The sequence below is a fragment of the Macrobrachium nipponense genome, chromosome 28, assembly GCF_015104395.2.
Source record: "Macrobrachium nipponense isolate FS-2020 chromosome 28, ASM1510439v2, whole genome shotgun sequence".
NCBI lineage: Eukaryota > Metazoa > Arthropoda > Malacostraca > Decapoda > Palaemonidae > Macrobrachium > Macrobrachium nipponense.
In genome coordinates, this window is record NC_087217.1 from 22,026,318 (window position 1) to 22,043,407 (window position 17,090).

The window sequence follows — 17,090 nt, forward strand, 5'->3', positions numbered from 1 at the left end:
ACGATTCTCAGGATGAAAGCCGAAAGGGCTACCATAAAAGGTAAGGATGGTGAAAGTGACTTTAGTGAAGTGAGTGTCCCCAGTGTGGTGGAGGGGGCGTCTGACCGTCTCTGCGACGCTCCCAGGCCTAGACCTCTTCCAAGCTCCCAAGCCCAGAGGAGAAGGAAAGTCGAAAGCCGTACGGAGGTTGTGGAGAATTCCCACCCCCGGTCAGGCGTCCCTTCAGCAGGTGCTGTGTATAGACAGCCTGCTCAGTGGACCGCTATCGAAAAAAGCGTTCCTCAGAGAGTGCTTCTCTCGTCCGCTTCTCCCTCTCCTAAACGAGGGTGGAAGGATCTGGACTTGTCCAGGCCCCTGAAAAGGCACTGGAGAGATCCTGGTTTGGATTCAAGCCCGGAACGCTTTTCGGAAGAAGAACCTCCTTCTATTCAAGAAGGCGAAGAGGGTTTGCGCCGTCCCAGGATGGGGGCAACACGCCTTCGAGGTCTACCTCTCCCGTTCAAGAAGACGCAGGAGAAAGCGTCCAAAAGGATCATTTTGGCGGTTACAGCCAGGCGCGAGACGCCAGCCAAGCGCGGAGGCGCCAGACAGGCGCGAGGCGCCAGCCAAGTACGAAGAGCCAGTCAAGCATACGGAGCTCTTTTACACTCTCTTTAGCCCCTCTCCTATTAGGAGTTTGTCCCCAGTAGAGAGAATTGTTGGACAAGAAGACCCGGACCGGACGAAGTGGTCTCTCCTACTGATGCCGATTATGGAAGAGGAATCAGAGGACGAGTCTCACAGAAGGAAGGACTGTCGAACTACAAAGTCTTGACAGCTCTCCTTCTCCAGGAATACGGAGACGCATTGATCCCTGCCGCTCCTCCTTCGCCTCGTTCACTGTTTTCATGCTCGAAGACTCCGAAATCGTCGGCTTTCGTGAAGATGAGACCGACGATTTCTATGAAGAGAGCTCTGCAATCGCTGGATAACTGGATGCTTACTAAGAAGGAGCTAGTAAGGACAGTCTTTTGCATGTCCTCCCCCTAGACTGACCGGCAAGAGAGGCATTTGGTACCAGACTGGGGAGAATATGGGTCTCACTCTCCCTGCTTCAGCTGAAGCTGACTTTTCCAGTCTGGTAGACGCATCCAGGAGACATAGCCTTCACACGGCTAAGATTACTTGGGGCCTTTCAGAGTTGGATCATCTCCTCAAGGGACTTTTTCACATTCTAGAAGTCTTTAACTTCCTAGATTGGGCCCTTGGGGTGATGTCCAAGAAGGCTCATGCCCCTGAAGGGCTAGAACCGGATGTACTCCTAGCAATTCTGTCATGTATTGACAAGGCGGTGCAAGACGGCTCAGGGGAAGTTTTCTTCCTTGTTTGGAGCAGGGTCTCTTGAAGAAGAGATCTGTGTTTAGCGCTTTCTTGACGAAAGCAGTATCACACTCACAAAGAGCAGCTTTGTTATTCGCCCCTAGGTCTGATTTTCTGTTCCCGTCACAGTTGGTGAAGGATATTCCCGATCGCTGACGGAGAAAGCGACTCAAGATCTTCTCCTGCAATCGTCCAGGAAGAAGAGACCAGTAATGGTGGGTGAAAAGAAAGTGGCGTCTACTCCTGTTCGGCCCTTTCGAGGCGGCCCTCCAACTAGAGTTACCGCTAAAAGGAAAACGACCGAGAAGAGAGGTCGAGCCTCGTTCCGCCCCTTTAAAAGGGGAAAGTGAAGTGGCGCTCCTCCAAACACCAGTAGGTGCCAGGCTCCGGGGATTGCGGAAGCCTGGACTCGCATCGACACAGATCCTTGGTCGATGTCGGTTCTTCAGAGGGATCTCATTCCTTTCCTGGACAATCCTCCCCTGACGTCAACTCCGAGGGAATTGTCCGCCAATTACAAGGACCCTGTGTTGAAAGATACTCTTCAACAAATGGTGGATCAGATGTGGGACAAGAGAGCTATAGAACTTGTGCTGGATCAAAGCTCCCCGGGTTTTACAATCGTCTTTTCTTGGTTGCGAAAGCCTCGGGGGGATAGGAGACCAGTTCTGGATGTCAGCGCTCTGAACAAGTTTGTTCAAAAAACAGAAGTTCTCCATGGAAACCTCTGCTTCAGTCCTGGCGGCTCTTCGCCAAGGGGATTGGATGGTGTCTCTGGATCTCCAGGACGCATATTTTCACGTCCCCGATCCATCCTTCGTCGAAGAAGTACCTCCGTTTCATGACGGGGGGAAGGATCTTCCAATTCAGAGCCTTGTGCTTCGGCCTGTCGACGGCGCCTCAGGTTTTCACGAACCTTTTGAAAATGTGGCGAGATGGCTTCATCTGAAAGGAATCAGTATATCTCTTTATCTAGACGACTGGCTTATCAGAGCAAAGTCAGAGGAACAGTGTTTGGAGGACCTGAATGTGACACTAAACCTTATAAAGACTTTAGGATTACTCGTGAACCTCGAGAAGTCCCAACTGATCCCCAGCCAGAACTTGGTCTACTGGGGAATTCGGATGGATTCTCGGGGTTTCGAGTATTTCCTTCTCAAGAGAGACTAGCGAGAGGTTTAGAAAAAGTCTCTCTCTTCCTAAGGAAGGAACGGACTTCGGCGAGGGAATGGTTAGCCTTTTAGGGACCCTTTCCTCGCTCGAACAGTTCTTTCACCTAGGAAGAACTTCATCTCCGTCCTCTTCAGTTCTTCCTCAGAAGTTCGTGGAACATGAAGACAGGACTACTCTCGGACTTTTTCCATTCCAGATCTGATAAAACGACATCTAGAATGGTGGTTACTCCCACTGAGGGAAAACAAAGGTACTTCCCTGGAAATACAGAGCCCAAACCTTGTATTGTTTTCCGACGCGTCGGAAAAAGGTTGGGGAGCAACTTTGGGAAAGAGAGAAGTGTCAGGCACTTGGAATGCTCTTCAAGTGTCCTGGCACATAAACTGCAAAGAACTGCTAGCTGTACACCTAGCTCTAAAGAGCTTCGAACCGTTAGTTTGCAACAAAATAGTCAAGTGAATGCGGACAATACAACCGCTCTAGCATACATTCGGAAGCAAGGAGGTACTCACTCGTATGCCCTTTACGAACTCACGAGAGAACTTCTGTTGTGGACATCCCAGAGGAACATCTCTCGATCTTGACCGAGGGTTCGTTCAGGGAGTTGAAGGGAACGTACGAGCGGACAGGCTGAGCAGGAGGAACCAGGAGGTCCTTCATACCGAGTGGACCCACCATCAGAAGTTTGCCTCAAGCTCTGGTCTCTTTGGGGGAACTCCTCATGTCGACCTCTTTGCCACGTTCCTCTCGAGGAGACTGGAAGTCTTCTTTGTCAGTGGTAGAAGATCCCAGAGCTCTAGCAGTAGACGCCTTCCTACTAGATTGGTCTCAGGTAGACGTTACGCATTTTCCCCCATTCAAGATTCTGGGGCAAGTACTCAGGAATTGTGACTTCAAAGGGGACAAGAATGACCCTGATAGCCCCTTTTGGCCAGCTCAAGAAGGTGGTTTCCAGAGGTACTGGAGTGGATAGTAGACTTCCCCAGATCCCTTCCACAAAGGAGGGATCTTCTCAGACACCACTTCGAGAGGTTTCATCAAAACCTCCCCGCTCTCGCTCTGACTGCCTTTCGACTATCGAAAGACTTGTCAGAGCGAGAGGCTTTTCTAGTAAAGCAGCAAGCTCGATCGCTAGAGCCGGAGAACTTCCACTAATCCGGGTTTATCATCCAAGTGGGAAGTTTTTAGAAGGTGGTGTAAGTCAAAGAAGTTGTCCTCCTCTCAGTACCTCTGTAGCAGAAATAGCTGATTTTCTGTGATTCTGAGGGAAGAGTCGCAGCTCTCCGTAGCCACGATAAAGGGCTATAGGAGTATGCTATCGGCCGTCTTTAGGAATAGAGGCCTAGATTTGGGAAACAATAAGGATCTGCATGATCTGATTAGGTCATTTGAGACCAAGAAGTATAGAATGACTTCTCCCCCTAACTGGAATCTAGACGTAGTACTGAAGTTCTTGACTTCAGAGAGATTTGAACCCCTACATTTGGCCTCGTTCGTGATATAACGAGAAAATGTTTATTCCTTTTGTCACTGGCAACGGCAAAAAGGGTTAGCGAACTGCACGCCCTTAGTGACAAAGGTTCGGGTTCAATATAGATTCAGCCATCTGTTCTTTCAAGGAATTATTCTTAGCGAAGAATGAAAATCCTTCGAAACCCTGGCCGAGAACTTCGAAGTAAAAGGATTATCGGGTCTCGTCGGCAGGGAACCGGAGAGGTCTCTTTGCCCAGTAAGGGCATTAAAGTTTTACTTAAAGAAAAAAAGGAACAGTTGGGAGGTTCTAGACAAGGCCTGTGGTGCTCAGTGAAGGATCCATCAAGACCTATGTCTAAGAATGCATTAGCCTTTTTTGTCAGGAACGTAATTATGGACGCTCATAAGGCTTGCACGGACGATTCCTTAAAAAAACTCCTAAGAGTAAGAGCTCATGGAAGTGAGAGCAGTGGCAACGTCTCTCTCTTTTCAGAGAAAATATGTCGCTGAAGAATATCTTGGAAGCGACATATTGGAGATGTAATTCTGTGTTTGCGGCTCACTATTTGAAGGACGTGCGTGTGACCTATGAAAAATGTTTTTCATTAGGTCCTTTTGTGTCTGCGGGCACAATCCTGGGTACAGGAGCTTACAACAATCCTTAAATATAGATAGTTCTAGACTTTCTTCTGAACAAGTGCAGTTGTCGCACAAGCGTCCAGTCACTTCAGTTCAGTAAGGAACTCTTGTGATATCTAATAGAAACCTAAATATAGATATGTTTTTCTAGACTTTCTTCTGAACAAGTGCAGTTGTCGCACAAGCGTCCAGTCACTTCAGTTCAGTAAGGAAACTCTTGTGATATCTTGTAATAGAAAATTTTTTTTTAAATTATTGTGTACTTGTGCATTGTGGTTTGAGTTACGGTTGTTGCGAAGAGTTGGGGATAACTCTGAGCAATTTTTAATACTACATGGTGGTTAGGATCAGGTGGTCGGGATTGATTGTTTGCTCCTTAATAAGGTGTGTTGTCATGTAAGTGGATCAGCACCCATTGACAAAGTCCTTTCAGGCTCTGCCGAGTAAGTGGATAAGACCCCTTCGGCAGACCCCACCCACAGAATTCTTGGCCATAGATCACATATCTCGCTAAAGTTTCTTGAGGTGGATGCAGACTACGGGGAAAACACCCACGGAGTCTACCACCTATCAGGTAGGAACAAGGTTTTTAATTTATACCTACAACAGATGTTGTTTACCTGTCTACTAGTAGTAGCTGTCTCTTACCCTCCACCGAAGGTGCCAATCAGCTATGTATATATCTGACAGGTAAGTTGATTGTATGAAAATGATATTGTTATAATACAATAAAGTTTCATACATACTTACCTGGGCAGATATATACGATTAGGGCCCACCCAGCCTCCCCGCAAGGAGACAGGTGGAAGATGAAAATATCTGATAGAAAACGGAATGGTTCCTAGTCCTGCCACCCAGGGCAGGCCGGTAGATCACCTGACCTACCTGTAGCGTTGTAGCGAGTGGCTAGCCGAAATTTGAATTTCATGTCAAAGGGGACGACGGAGTCTTAGCTATGTATATATCTGCCAGGTAAGTATGTATGAAACTTTATTGTATTATAACAATATCATTTTCTTGAACTAGAGGTTAGATTAGGCTAACATACCCCTTTCTTCGGATCGGCGATTAGCCTAATTTTCTGTTTGCTTAGCTTCGTGTTCCCTGTGTTAGCCTAGCTTTAAGATATTGCTTAATTGTTTTTATTATTTGATTGATTATTATAAGTAATCCTATATATATCAGTGATATTGATGTTGTTCCGACGGTTCTTCCCCACCTCGTGTCTTTCACCTGGCTGGAAAGACCACCGGTGATCGCGGTGAGCCACCCGGTTACGGGGTCCCCCTCCCGTCCCCCCATTCCCCCCCTCCATACATTGCCATCCACGTTGATGGGTGATGACTCGTTTCTCACAGCTAGCGTCCGAGTCTCCATGAGAGGGGGTGACTGGTGGGGATCTCCCCTCCCCTACTGGTGTTCTCACTCGTCATGTGCCTTGGGGGCTCGCGACCTCCTCCCCCGTTCTTCTCTGTCCTTAACTGGCCGCTCAGGGGGAGGGCTCCCCTACCCCACGTTCTTCCCTACCCTTTCCCCCCCAGTTCAGTCCGCAGGGTGTCTATCCGACGTACCGAACAGAGAGAGGGGGGGAGGGAACCACTGGGTTTCCTATCCACTTAGGATAGTTCACACGAGCACTTACTTATATAATGGGTTTTTATTTTGTTTTTATTTTGTTTTATTTAATGTTTAGAATCTTTTGCGTTACTCCGGGGTTTTTTTTATTTCCGCCTCTCGTACTATCCCTTGCTTCGTTAGAAGTTTGACATTGCTCACTCAATATTAATTAACTCCGGGCCATACGGAGAACTCCGGGCCCTACGGAGTTTATTTTTAATCATATAACAAGTGAGCTTAGGCGGAGGCAGAGACTTTCTTCCCCCCTCGTAACTTTTCTACGTAATATTCATACGTAGATCTCTATCCGTCGGTCCTACTCCGGCACCCACGGATATTTTGCATATTATACCACCGGAGGTTGTCATTGGTACTCATGTATCCTTTGACTTACAGATGTTGTGCCAGGAGATTGGGTGCAATGCCATCCTCCAAGACCATGCGGCCATAATAGTATGCCTTCTCATGCAGGATGTGCAGTGAAAGTGGAGGATTTTATCGTTTGGCATCATGAAGCTTGCCAAACCTGCTACTTGCTAGTAGGAGATGCCTCACTAGTAGTAAGTTTCTTAGCACTTTCTTCATTCATTCGTCACCTGGAATACTTGTTATTATTATATACCTTTCACATATGAGACACATATTCATATAATCTAACTCTAGACCCTTTTTTACAGGGTTCTGATGAAGAAAAGAAGAAAGCTTTGTCGACTCTCAAAGCTTGGGTAGGGGGTTTTGGCCAGAATTCGAAGGGCCGCCCCTACATTCTTACCCAGGATATGGCGGACCTAGTATTCCAGGAGCCAAGAAAGGATCAGTGGTGGGGGACCCGATAACGGCCGCCCCTTTGCTGGCCGACCTTCAAGTCATGATCTCCCTTCAGGAGGGGGATTTCCCAGAGGACGTTGCAGAAGACGTTGCGGCAATGAACCTCGACGTCGAACCCATGGCTATTGACTCCATGGGTACAGGTAAGGGTGTAGTAGGGGCAGCTTCTGTGGGTTCTCAGGGCCCTTTCCTGAATTCCCTTTCTCCATCACCTTCTACTGATCCTTCTACTTCCACTTCTTTCCGGGGCTTCACTGAAGAGCAGCGGTCTGTCCGCCCTAAGGCTACTTCAGTGATCCCCAAGGCTAAGATGACCGAGGAGCTTAAAAAAGTCTCTCCCCAAGAAATCGGTCATCCTGACAGACACTGTAACTCCGGCTCACCACCCCGGATCAGTTAGGTCAAGGGAGGCCTCTTCGTCTGCGTCGAGGTCCCCCAAACATAGATCACGTAAGGATCGGGCTCAAGTCCCTCTTTTTGATCCCGAATCCTTTTCGGCTAATATTCTGGAGCAGGTGGGAGTGATCGTAGGGGCCTTGGTTGACAACAAGGTCGGCTCGGTGCTCTCCCAGCTCTCCAGTTCTGTTACGTCTTCCGGCCAGTCGATCCAATCGCTGGCGGAACGGCTGGCCGCTCAGGAGAATGCCATCGCCGGGATTCAAACCTCGATCGCGGCAGGTTCCCCCTAACTGTGCCACCTTCTCCTCTTCCAATGCCAGATTCCAGCCAACTGCCGGAATTCAAGGCGGCCAACCCTTGGAGGATTGCTTCATATGCCCCGTTTGTCAACGGAATGTTGACAATCGAAGGCATAGGAACTCGAAGGCGTGAGGACTTCGAGTTCCACCCCAGGGACCTTCAACCACCATTCATTGGCTACGTCCGACTAACGGAAGCAGCGATGATGAGAGAGGACAAGGTTCCCAAGGAAACAGTGATCCTTCCGAGGGAACAGGCACAGCAGACTCTAATGAGAAGTCTGGAGGAATGGGGGTGTGAAAACACCCGCATTACTGCCTTTAGAAGTCCTTTCACCATTTTTACTCCGGTGGAAGGGACTCCGCTACCACTGACCCTTAAGGTAGTGGAAGCAACCTTTCAGGCCGCCCTGAAAGACAAGCCCCTGCCTCAACTACGAGAGACGGAACCCACCTCTCTCTTAGTCCCAGGCTCCGAGACGTACTTCGAGGGGGCAGTTCCTACTTTCTCAGTAGGAAAACTAAAGGCGGACTGTGCCACCTCTCTCTTTAGTGAGAGACTCCCCAGGTTGTCGGACTCCCTCATCCAGATGGAGTACGAACGCCCGGACTAGGCTCGCGAGATCCCTTTCCTCCATGACTATGGCGGAGATGACGGCTCTTGTATACCAACAAGAGCCGTTGTTTAAAGTTTTGGCTAAAGGTCTGCTGCACACCATGCAGTGTGACCTTTACGACTTCCTCATAGCCAGGAGGAATTGTAGGAAGCACGTTCTGGCGGAAGCTACTATCCGCCATGAACCGAATAAACTGATTGCTTCCTCAATTTGGGGAACGGACCTCTTTCCAGCACCAGTAGTAGCAGAAGTCCTTCATGAGGCTTCTAAGGTTAACCAGTGCCTCAAAGTCAGGTGGGGACTGGTAGCAAAGCGGAGGCAGGAATCTTCTGGTCCTAACCCAAGGAACAAGAAGAAACCAAGGAAGTTCTCTCCCTTCCAGCCTTCTCAGCAGACGTTGGTTCAGGCAGTCCCAGCATCACAAGGGCAACCATCGTCAAAGGGTCAACAACAATACCTTGTTCTGACCCCTCAGTCCCAGCAATCTCAACCCTCTACTTCCTTTGCTGTCTCGCCAGCCTACAATTCCAACTATGAAAGCCAGAACTTTCAGGCTTTCAATAGGTTTGCGAGAGGTAGCAGAGCAAGAGGTGCCTCTCGATTCAGAGGATCCGGCAGGGCTGCTAACAGAGGAAGAGGTTTCCGAGGAGCAAGAGGTGGCCGCCCCTCGGCAAACCAGCAGTGAGAGTCCCAAGGTAGGAGGGAGGCTGTACCTCTTCCGCCAGCGGTGGGGGTTCAGCCCTTGGGCTCAAAGTATAGTAACAAAAGGACTAGGTTGGAGTTGGCTAGAGGGCCCTCCTCCAACCAACAGATTCTATCAAGCACCAACAACGGAATTGGTAGAGTATACCGAAGACCTCCTTCTCAAAGGAGTAGTCTCAAGAGTCAACAGTTTAAAATTTCAAGGACGCTTGTTCAGCGTGCCAAAGAAAGACTCGGTAAACCGAAGAATCATCTTGAGCTTGTCCCATCTGAACTTATTCATTCATTGCGACAAGTTCAGGATGCTGACCGTTTCGCAGGTACGGACCTTACTTCCCTGTGGGCCGTCACAACCTCTATAGATCTTACAGATGCCTACTATCATGTTTTCCCATAGCCAGACACTTCCGGGTCCTTTCCTAGGCTTCAAACTAGGCAACAGATCCTACTCCTTCAAGGTAATGCCATTCGGGCTCAACATAGCCCCCAGGATCTTCACCAAATTGGCGGAAGCAGTAGTGCAAGAGCTAAGGAAACAGGGAATAATGTTAGTGGCTTATCTGGACGATTGGCTTATTTGGGCAAAGAACCCCAAAGAATGCAAAGAAGCAACGGTCAAAGTGATCAAATTCCTGGAACATTTAGGTTTTCAAATAAACAAAACCAAGTCCAGACTAACACCGGAATCTCTATTCCAGTGGTTAGGCCTTCAGTGGGACTTACAGTCGCGCACACTATCAATTCCGTCGTCGAAAAGGAAAGAAATTGCAAGAGCTACAAAACAATTTCTTAAACGACAACAAACATCCCTGAGGTGCCAGGAGAGGATCCTGGGCTCACTCCAGTTTGCATCAGTCACAGACGTTCTGATCAGGCCCAAACTCAAAGATATAAACAGAGTATGGCGCTCAAGAGCGAATTGCAGATCACGGGACAAACTAGCCTCTATCCCAGCGATCTTACGGAAACGTCTCCGCCCCTGGACGGAGACAAAGAATCTTTCAAAAGCAATTCTTCTACAGTTTCCCCCTCCATCATTAGTGATCCACACAGACGCCTCACTAACAGGGTGGGGAGGATACTCCCAGTACGAAAAAGTTCAAGGAACTTGGTCGTTAACATTCCGCCAGCTACATATCAATGTACTGGAGGCCATGGCAGTATTCCTCACACTGAACGGCTCCGTCCGCCCAAGAACTCACATTTCAAATTAGTTCTGGACAGTGCAGTAGTAGTACACTGCATCAACAGGGGCGGATCAAGTCAAGCCACTTGAACCATGTCATGATAGCCATCTTTTCTCTGGCAAACAAAAACAAATGGCACCTGTCAGCCACTCACCTGGCAGGAGTCAAGAACGTAGTAGCAGACGCTCTATCGCGCTCCGCTCCGTTGGAATCGGAGTGGACACTGGACAGGAGTTCATTCAATTGGATCAGTCTACAAGTCCCCGGACTCCAAGTAGACCTCTTCGCCACGAAGTCAAACCACAAACTCCCTTGTTACGTGGCACCCAACCTCGATCCTCTAGCATACGTTACGGATGCAATGATCCTCGATTGGAACGAATGGAAGAATATTTACCTCTTCCCTCCGTGAACCTTCTCATGAAAGTTTTAGACAAACTCAGGACATTCAAAGGCCAAGTAGCTCTAGTAGCTCCCAACTGGCCCAAGAGCAATTGGTTCCCTCTACTCCTAGAGTTGAGACTCCGACCACTACGGATTCCCAACCCCAAACTAACCCAGTTAGTGCAAACTCAGACTGTGTCCGCTTCCTCAAGAATTCAGAAAACCCTAACTTTATGGATTTTCTGAAATTCGCAGCCATGAGGAATGCAGAAATTGATCCCCAGAATATCTCATTCTTGGAATCATAAAAGAGAATCTACTCTCCGGCAATATGATTCATCTGTCAAGAAACTAGCAGAGTTCCTTAAGTTGTCAAATTCTCAAGTCATGACAACGAACCTAGCCATAACTTTCTTCAGATCATTGTTTGAGAAAGGCTTAGCAGCAAGCACTATCACTACGACCAAATCAGCTCTTAAAAAGATCTTCCAATTTGGTTTTAGCATAGACCTTACGGATTCGTACTTTACGTCCATACCAAAAGCTTGTGCTAGATTAAGACCATCAACGAGACCTAAATCAGTCTCTTGGTTCCTAAATGATGTCCTCAAACTGGCCTCGGACATTAACAATGACTCTTGCAATTATATATCCCTCCTGAGGAAAACCCTATTCTTATTAAGTTTAGCCTCCGGAGCTAGAATATCAGAACTGTCAGCCTTATCAAGGGAACCAGGCCACATTGAGTTCCTCCCCTCAGGGGAAGTCCTCTTATCCCCAGATCGCCATTTTCTAGCCAAAAATGAAGACCCACAGGACAGATAGTCCTCGTGGAAAATCCTACCACTACCTCAAGACATTTCCCTTTGTCCTGTCAACTCATTAAGAGCCTACCTAAGCAGAACAACTCTGAAATCTTCAGGCCCATTGTTCATTAGGAAGGAAGGTGGTACATTATCCCTAAAAGGGATCAGGCAACAAATTTTATACTTCATTAAACAGGCCAATCCAGAGTCCTTTCCTCGGGCCCACGATGTTAGGGCGGTGGCCACATCTATTAATTATTTCCAACACTTGAATTTTGACAATCTTAAGAAGTAGACAGGCTGGAAATCTCCGACAGTTTTCAAACGGCACTACCTAAAACCCTTAGAAGCCCTCAAATTTCCAGCAGTGGCAGCTGGAAACAGTTTCTCCTGATTCTTAATTTTTACTATAACTTCTTGTAGCCTTCCCTTCTACCTGCCCCATTGCACCCTTACTTAGTTAGTCGCCTCCATGTATTGGGTTACCTTGAGTTTTGCTTTTGTTCATCATTCTAATTGGATTCAGTTCCATTCTTTTGTATATATCAACTTATAATCCTGTCTTTGCCTAACCTGTATTTTTATTGTTTGTTGTTAGGCTAACTAATTTTAAGTTATAACCCGTGTTTTAGGGCTTATACTTCCCTTAGGGTAAGACTGTAATTTTAGTTGATTATTATACTATTAACCTTACAAGTGTTTAACTTTACCTTCTTAATTTATCTGTACTGTTCCTCAAGCTTGGTGTTTAGCATTCTCTGGTACTATTTCACAGGCCGACACAGGTCAAGCCCAGAAAAGGGATTTTGACGAAGGAAAAATCTATTTCTGGGCAACGACCTGTGTCGCCCTGTGAAACCCCACCCAGTAGTTAGATTATCCTCACCCAGCTTACCCCAAGCTTGGAGGCTATCTTCAGGAATGACGTCTCTGGCGTCGGAGGCGCTCACGGTAGTAGTAGACCGGAAGCTGTAGCACGGCTCCTCCGTAGTTCGGGGTTTTGTCGAAGGAAGAAGCTAAAAAATGGCAAGGGACCTCTGGTAGTGATTCCACTCGCTCCTTACTATACCGACACTTCTATAAGAAGTGAGCGAGCCATTTATCTTGGCATTATATTGTTTCTTTTTTCTCTAGGATGAATAGCAATATTTATTCCTCAGAAATAGTATCAAAGGAACCATTTCACAGGGCGACACAGGTCGTTGCCCAGAAATAGATTTTTCCTTCGTCAAAATCCCTTTTTTACTCACACAATTCAGATACATGAGATAAAATTATAAAAATGACCATACACACAGTACAGTAGCATGTTAATCTACTTTTCCGTTTGTCTATTTTTCTGTACACAGCTTTACATTTTTCTGTATGAAACTTTCCATATTGCAGTACACTTCCTGAACATCTGAATTAGCCCTGGTCACTGATCAGTGCTAATTCAGGTGTTCAGGTAAGTATTTCTATATTAGTTTTATCCCTGAAACTTAATTTTTTTTTAAATTGGCCAACCTTAAAGTTTGCCTGCTCTCGGAGTGTCTAATGTATGTTTTAGCCTGGCCTGTAAAAGTTAAGGGGTTTGCTTGAAAAACTTGTTTTATATTTTAAAATATTGCCCTTATCTCATATTTCTTCCCTAAGTTTGTAAAGTGCACTGAATAAAGACCTATTTTAAAAAATACCGTATTGCTCATATCTCATATTCCTTCCCCTATTTTATAAAGTGCACCAAATGAATTTTAACTGCTTTCAGGTATTGTGCAGACCTTTTGGCCCCTGTAGACATCTTGTCATTTTTGGGTGAAGAAAAGGAGTCAGGGGATATATTTGAGAGAAGGTAGGATTTCTTTAGTAAAAGGCTGCATTTGATAAAATGTTTGCGTTACATAAAAATTTGGTTGTATCGTTGAATTTTGATATAGTACTGTTGCCTATACATATTGTTTATAACATTAATTCTCAGAGAATTGAAAATGTTTATGATTGCTCTGTAGCTGAAAAGAAATGAAAGTTTCTAACCTGCATGGAGTATTCCATACATTAGTCTGCTAATGTAAGTATTATAACTAATTATGTTTCAGGCACTTGTTATTATAAGTTCTTGGTGTGACTACTTTTGAGGATTTATCCCATCGCCACCTCGCCATGGGAGTTCGTACGGATACTATTGGTCTAGGAAGACTATGATAATCAAGGAGAATATCAGTGTATTGCACTACTGTAAATGTTTCAAATATGTTACTAGCTATAGATTTTTACAAAATGTTATGTTTGGTTCACTCGGGTGGGTATAACCTATCAATTGCAAAATTTGTGTAGATATTTGCAAATATTTCAATGAGAAGGTCTGGAGGTCCACCACTAGTCGTTCTGCCTAGCATGGCAAGGACAGTCAAGTAAAAATATTTGAAAGAGAAGATGACTTACATATATGTTGCATGGGTATAATATAAGGTTTGACAAAAAGGGAAGGTTTGGATATTGCATAAAAAAATAGAAGAGACAGATTTTGTTGCTTCCTTTGCAGTGGTTATCATGAAAGCAGGTTGAGATGTTTTGAGATAAAGAAATTGCATTTAATATGTTTTGTTATAAAGAAATATCCCAAGTCTAGAGATGTTTGTGAAAAAGAGAAGATGATGATTACATGAAATTCGTAATTCCTTATGTTATGGAGAAATGGCCTTTACTGGTCAAAGTCAAGTACCAAAGTCCTCAGCAGTGGACGCTGAGGATTTTAAGAGTGGTCTTGCAGCTACTTCTGGAGAGACAGCCACAGAAAAATTAAAGTTGGGTCATTCCCGTGTAAATGAAGAGAAATCTGTGCCAGTCAGTACCACTCAGGTAGCTCCCAAAACAGGAGTTCCTTCAGTTTTGAAATACCTGTTAATTAGTAAAAGGGTATATGATCTGTATGATGTACCTAATAAGGTGGGTGAATCAGAAGGGATTATTGCTGGGGATTCTAGGGAAAGAAAAGGTTGTTCTGGCAATGAAATTACAGGGGATACTGGTGAAGTGGTTGACACAGGTTTGCAAACTTCAAAATCCCCAAAAGTTACAGAAGCAATTGAGGATGTTAGCAATAGTTCAACTGATAGAAAATATGAATGTAAATTGTGTTTGAGTGTATTGAAGAACAGACTATTATTTTGGCAACACTTGCATGAGCATTCACAGGAAGTTCCTTATACATGCAAAAATTGTTTGGAAAATTTTGATAATGAAAAGGTATTGAAAATTCATTATATGCATAGATGTGGCTGTGCTGCTTGTGGGAAACAAATACGAGGAAGCCATGCAGGTCCTCATGCCAAAGGGTGCCGTTTGGGTAACCCTTTCTTGTGTACGGGTTGTAGCAATAGGTTCCCGTCTTCTGACGTTTTCAGAAAACATTTAAGATCTCATATTAATAAGGAGAACTCATACATATGCAAAGAGTGTGGGGAGATATTTCTTTGTAAATCTGATGCAAGGAAACATGAATTTCTAAAAAACAATTGTTCAGGTCCAGTTATCCAGGCTTTTACAAGTGAGGCTGATATATTCAAATTTGATTTTCCTGATGAAGAAAGAGAAGAGGTAATGCCATTGTCTCCTGTAAATATTGAGAGTGAGTTTAATTCCAGTGCTTTGGATCCATTGGCAATTGACAAAGAAGAATCCAGTGCTTTTGGATCCATTGGGTATTGACAAAGAAGAATCCAGTGCTTTGGATCCATTGGCAAATTGACAAAGGAAGAATCCAGTGTTTGGATTCCATCATTGGCAATTGACAAAGAAGAATCCAGTGCATTGGATCCATTGGCAATTGACAAAGAAGAATCCAGTGCTTTGGATCCATTGGCAATTGACAAAGAAGAATCCAGTGCTTTCGATCCATTGGCAGTTGACAAAGAAGAATCTAGTGCTTTGGATCCGTTGGCAGTTGACAAAGAAGAATCAAGTGCTTTGGATCCATTGACAATTGACAAAGAAGAATCCAGTGCTTTGGATCCATTGGCAATTGACAAAGTAGAATCTAGTGCTTTAGATCCATTGGCAATAGACAAAGAACCATTATGTGGAGGAAGAAAGTCAGTAACTGATACTGCATTTACAATGGATGAGCAAGAGAGTAATTTTACTGAAAAGACTGATGAATTAGATCATATTAGTTCCTCCCTTAATCACGATGAAAGCAAGTTAGAGTTCATGGAACACATGGAATGCCATACTACTCGTGCACAGTGTGAGAAATGTCCAGAGCTGATATATAATAAAGGAAAGAGAGATGATCATTTGAAAATTCACTCTTCCTCAGGCCACAGGGAAATGGTCTTAACTGGTCAAAGTAAGGCTCCAGAGTCTCATGCAGTGAAAGGTAGGGATTTTTTGAGTGGTCATGCAGATATTTTTGGAAAAACAGTCTCCAAAAAATATAAATTGGGCCATTTACATACAAGCAAAGAAAAATCTGTGCTGGTCAACTCTGCTGTGATAGGTCCCAAAACTTCAGGTCCTCTAAGACTGATCATTGGTGAAAAGGGTGTTGATCAGCATAACGTACCTTATGGTAGTTGTGTTTTGCTAAAGGTAATTGGTGGAGGTTCTGAGAAAGCAAAAGTTTATCCTGACCGTGGAATTACTGTGAATACTAGTGAAACTTTAGACACAGGCTTGCGAGAGCTTGATACACCACATTTAAAGGCAAGTATTAAGGATATGACTGAAAATAAAGAGGTCTCAGGTCAACAACAAGCCAGTAGAATCGACGGTAACAAAGGTATAGATGTTATGTGCCATGTATGCACTTCAGTTGTGACTATTGAAAAAATGTTGAATATGCATCTTCTGTTTGGTCAACTCAAATGTAAGAACTGCAAGGTAAAAATAGCTTCTTGTGATATGATGAAAATATTTTTTTATGGAAATTCCATTTGTAGAGGAACCAAACAGAAAGGAAAAGGAAAACATGATTTTACAGTTTGGTGCAGTGATGTTGTCGAGTATACACTTGCTCATTTGAAGAGGGCTTTAATGATCAAAAATGTTTGTGAGAATGGTAGAAACATTCCTGTATTTGATGATGATTTATACAGTGAATTTCAAGATTATGTTGGAAAACTTGCAGTCTTGAGAAAATACCGTCCTTGGATTTCAGCTTTGCGCTATTGTGATCAGTACATCTTTTCACAGATGTCAGGAAAAACTTACTCAGTAACTAACACTAATACACATCCTACTGATTCTGTAAGAGATAATAGTAATACAAAAGCAGATTTGCTCAGTATTCAAGACGGTCGTTCGTTAGGATCGATTTGTAAGAAAAATGAAACTGAAAGAGATTTTGAAGGAGATGAAGGTGAATTTGTTAGGGCTACAGAAAAGAGGAGAGGTAGTCCCTGTTTAGATGTGAGAGAATGGGATTTCCCTAAGGACAACAGGTATCTAAAAGTATCAATCACAGGGAAACATTTTAGCTGCCCAGAGGAATGCCCCCAATGTTATCTTGCTATTTGTCCCTCAAGATTCATTATGAAAGTAAATGACTTTACCCTTAAATATACATGTCTTGAGTGCCATCTCCCTATGTTTATTGTATTTGAATCAGATGAAGGTAAAACTGTTAAG

The 17,090-nt window shown here is 44.8% G+C and overlaps 1 protein-coding gene across 2 annotated transcripts in view; it reads left to right on the top strand.

Annotated features, from left to right (window-relative positions):
• The window catches only part of LOC135201573 (histone-lysine N-methyltransferase PRDM9-like), a 61,541-nt gene extending 46,342 nt beyond the window's left edge, over nucleotides 1-15,199 (top strand). For both annotated transcript variants that reach the window (XM_064230595.1, XM_064230594.1), the window contains 2 exons: nucleotides 13,231-13,314; nucleotides 13,559-15,199. In XM_064230595.1, the coding sequence (XP_064086665.1) occupies nucleotides 14,157-15,170 (1,014 nt within the window). In that variant the 5' untranslated portion in view covers nucleotides 13,231-13,314; nucleotides 13,559-14,156 and the 3' untranslated portion in view covers nucleotides 15,171-15,199. The remainder of the gene's footprint in view (nucleotides 1-13,230; nucleotides 13,315-13,558) is intronic.
• Nucleotides 15,200-17,090: the final 1,891 nt, after the last annotated feature.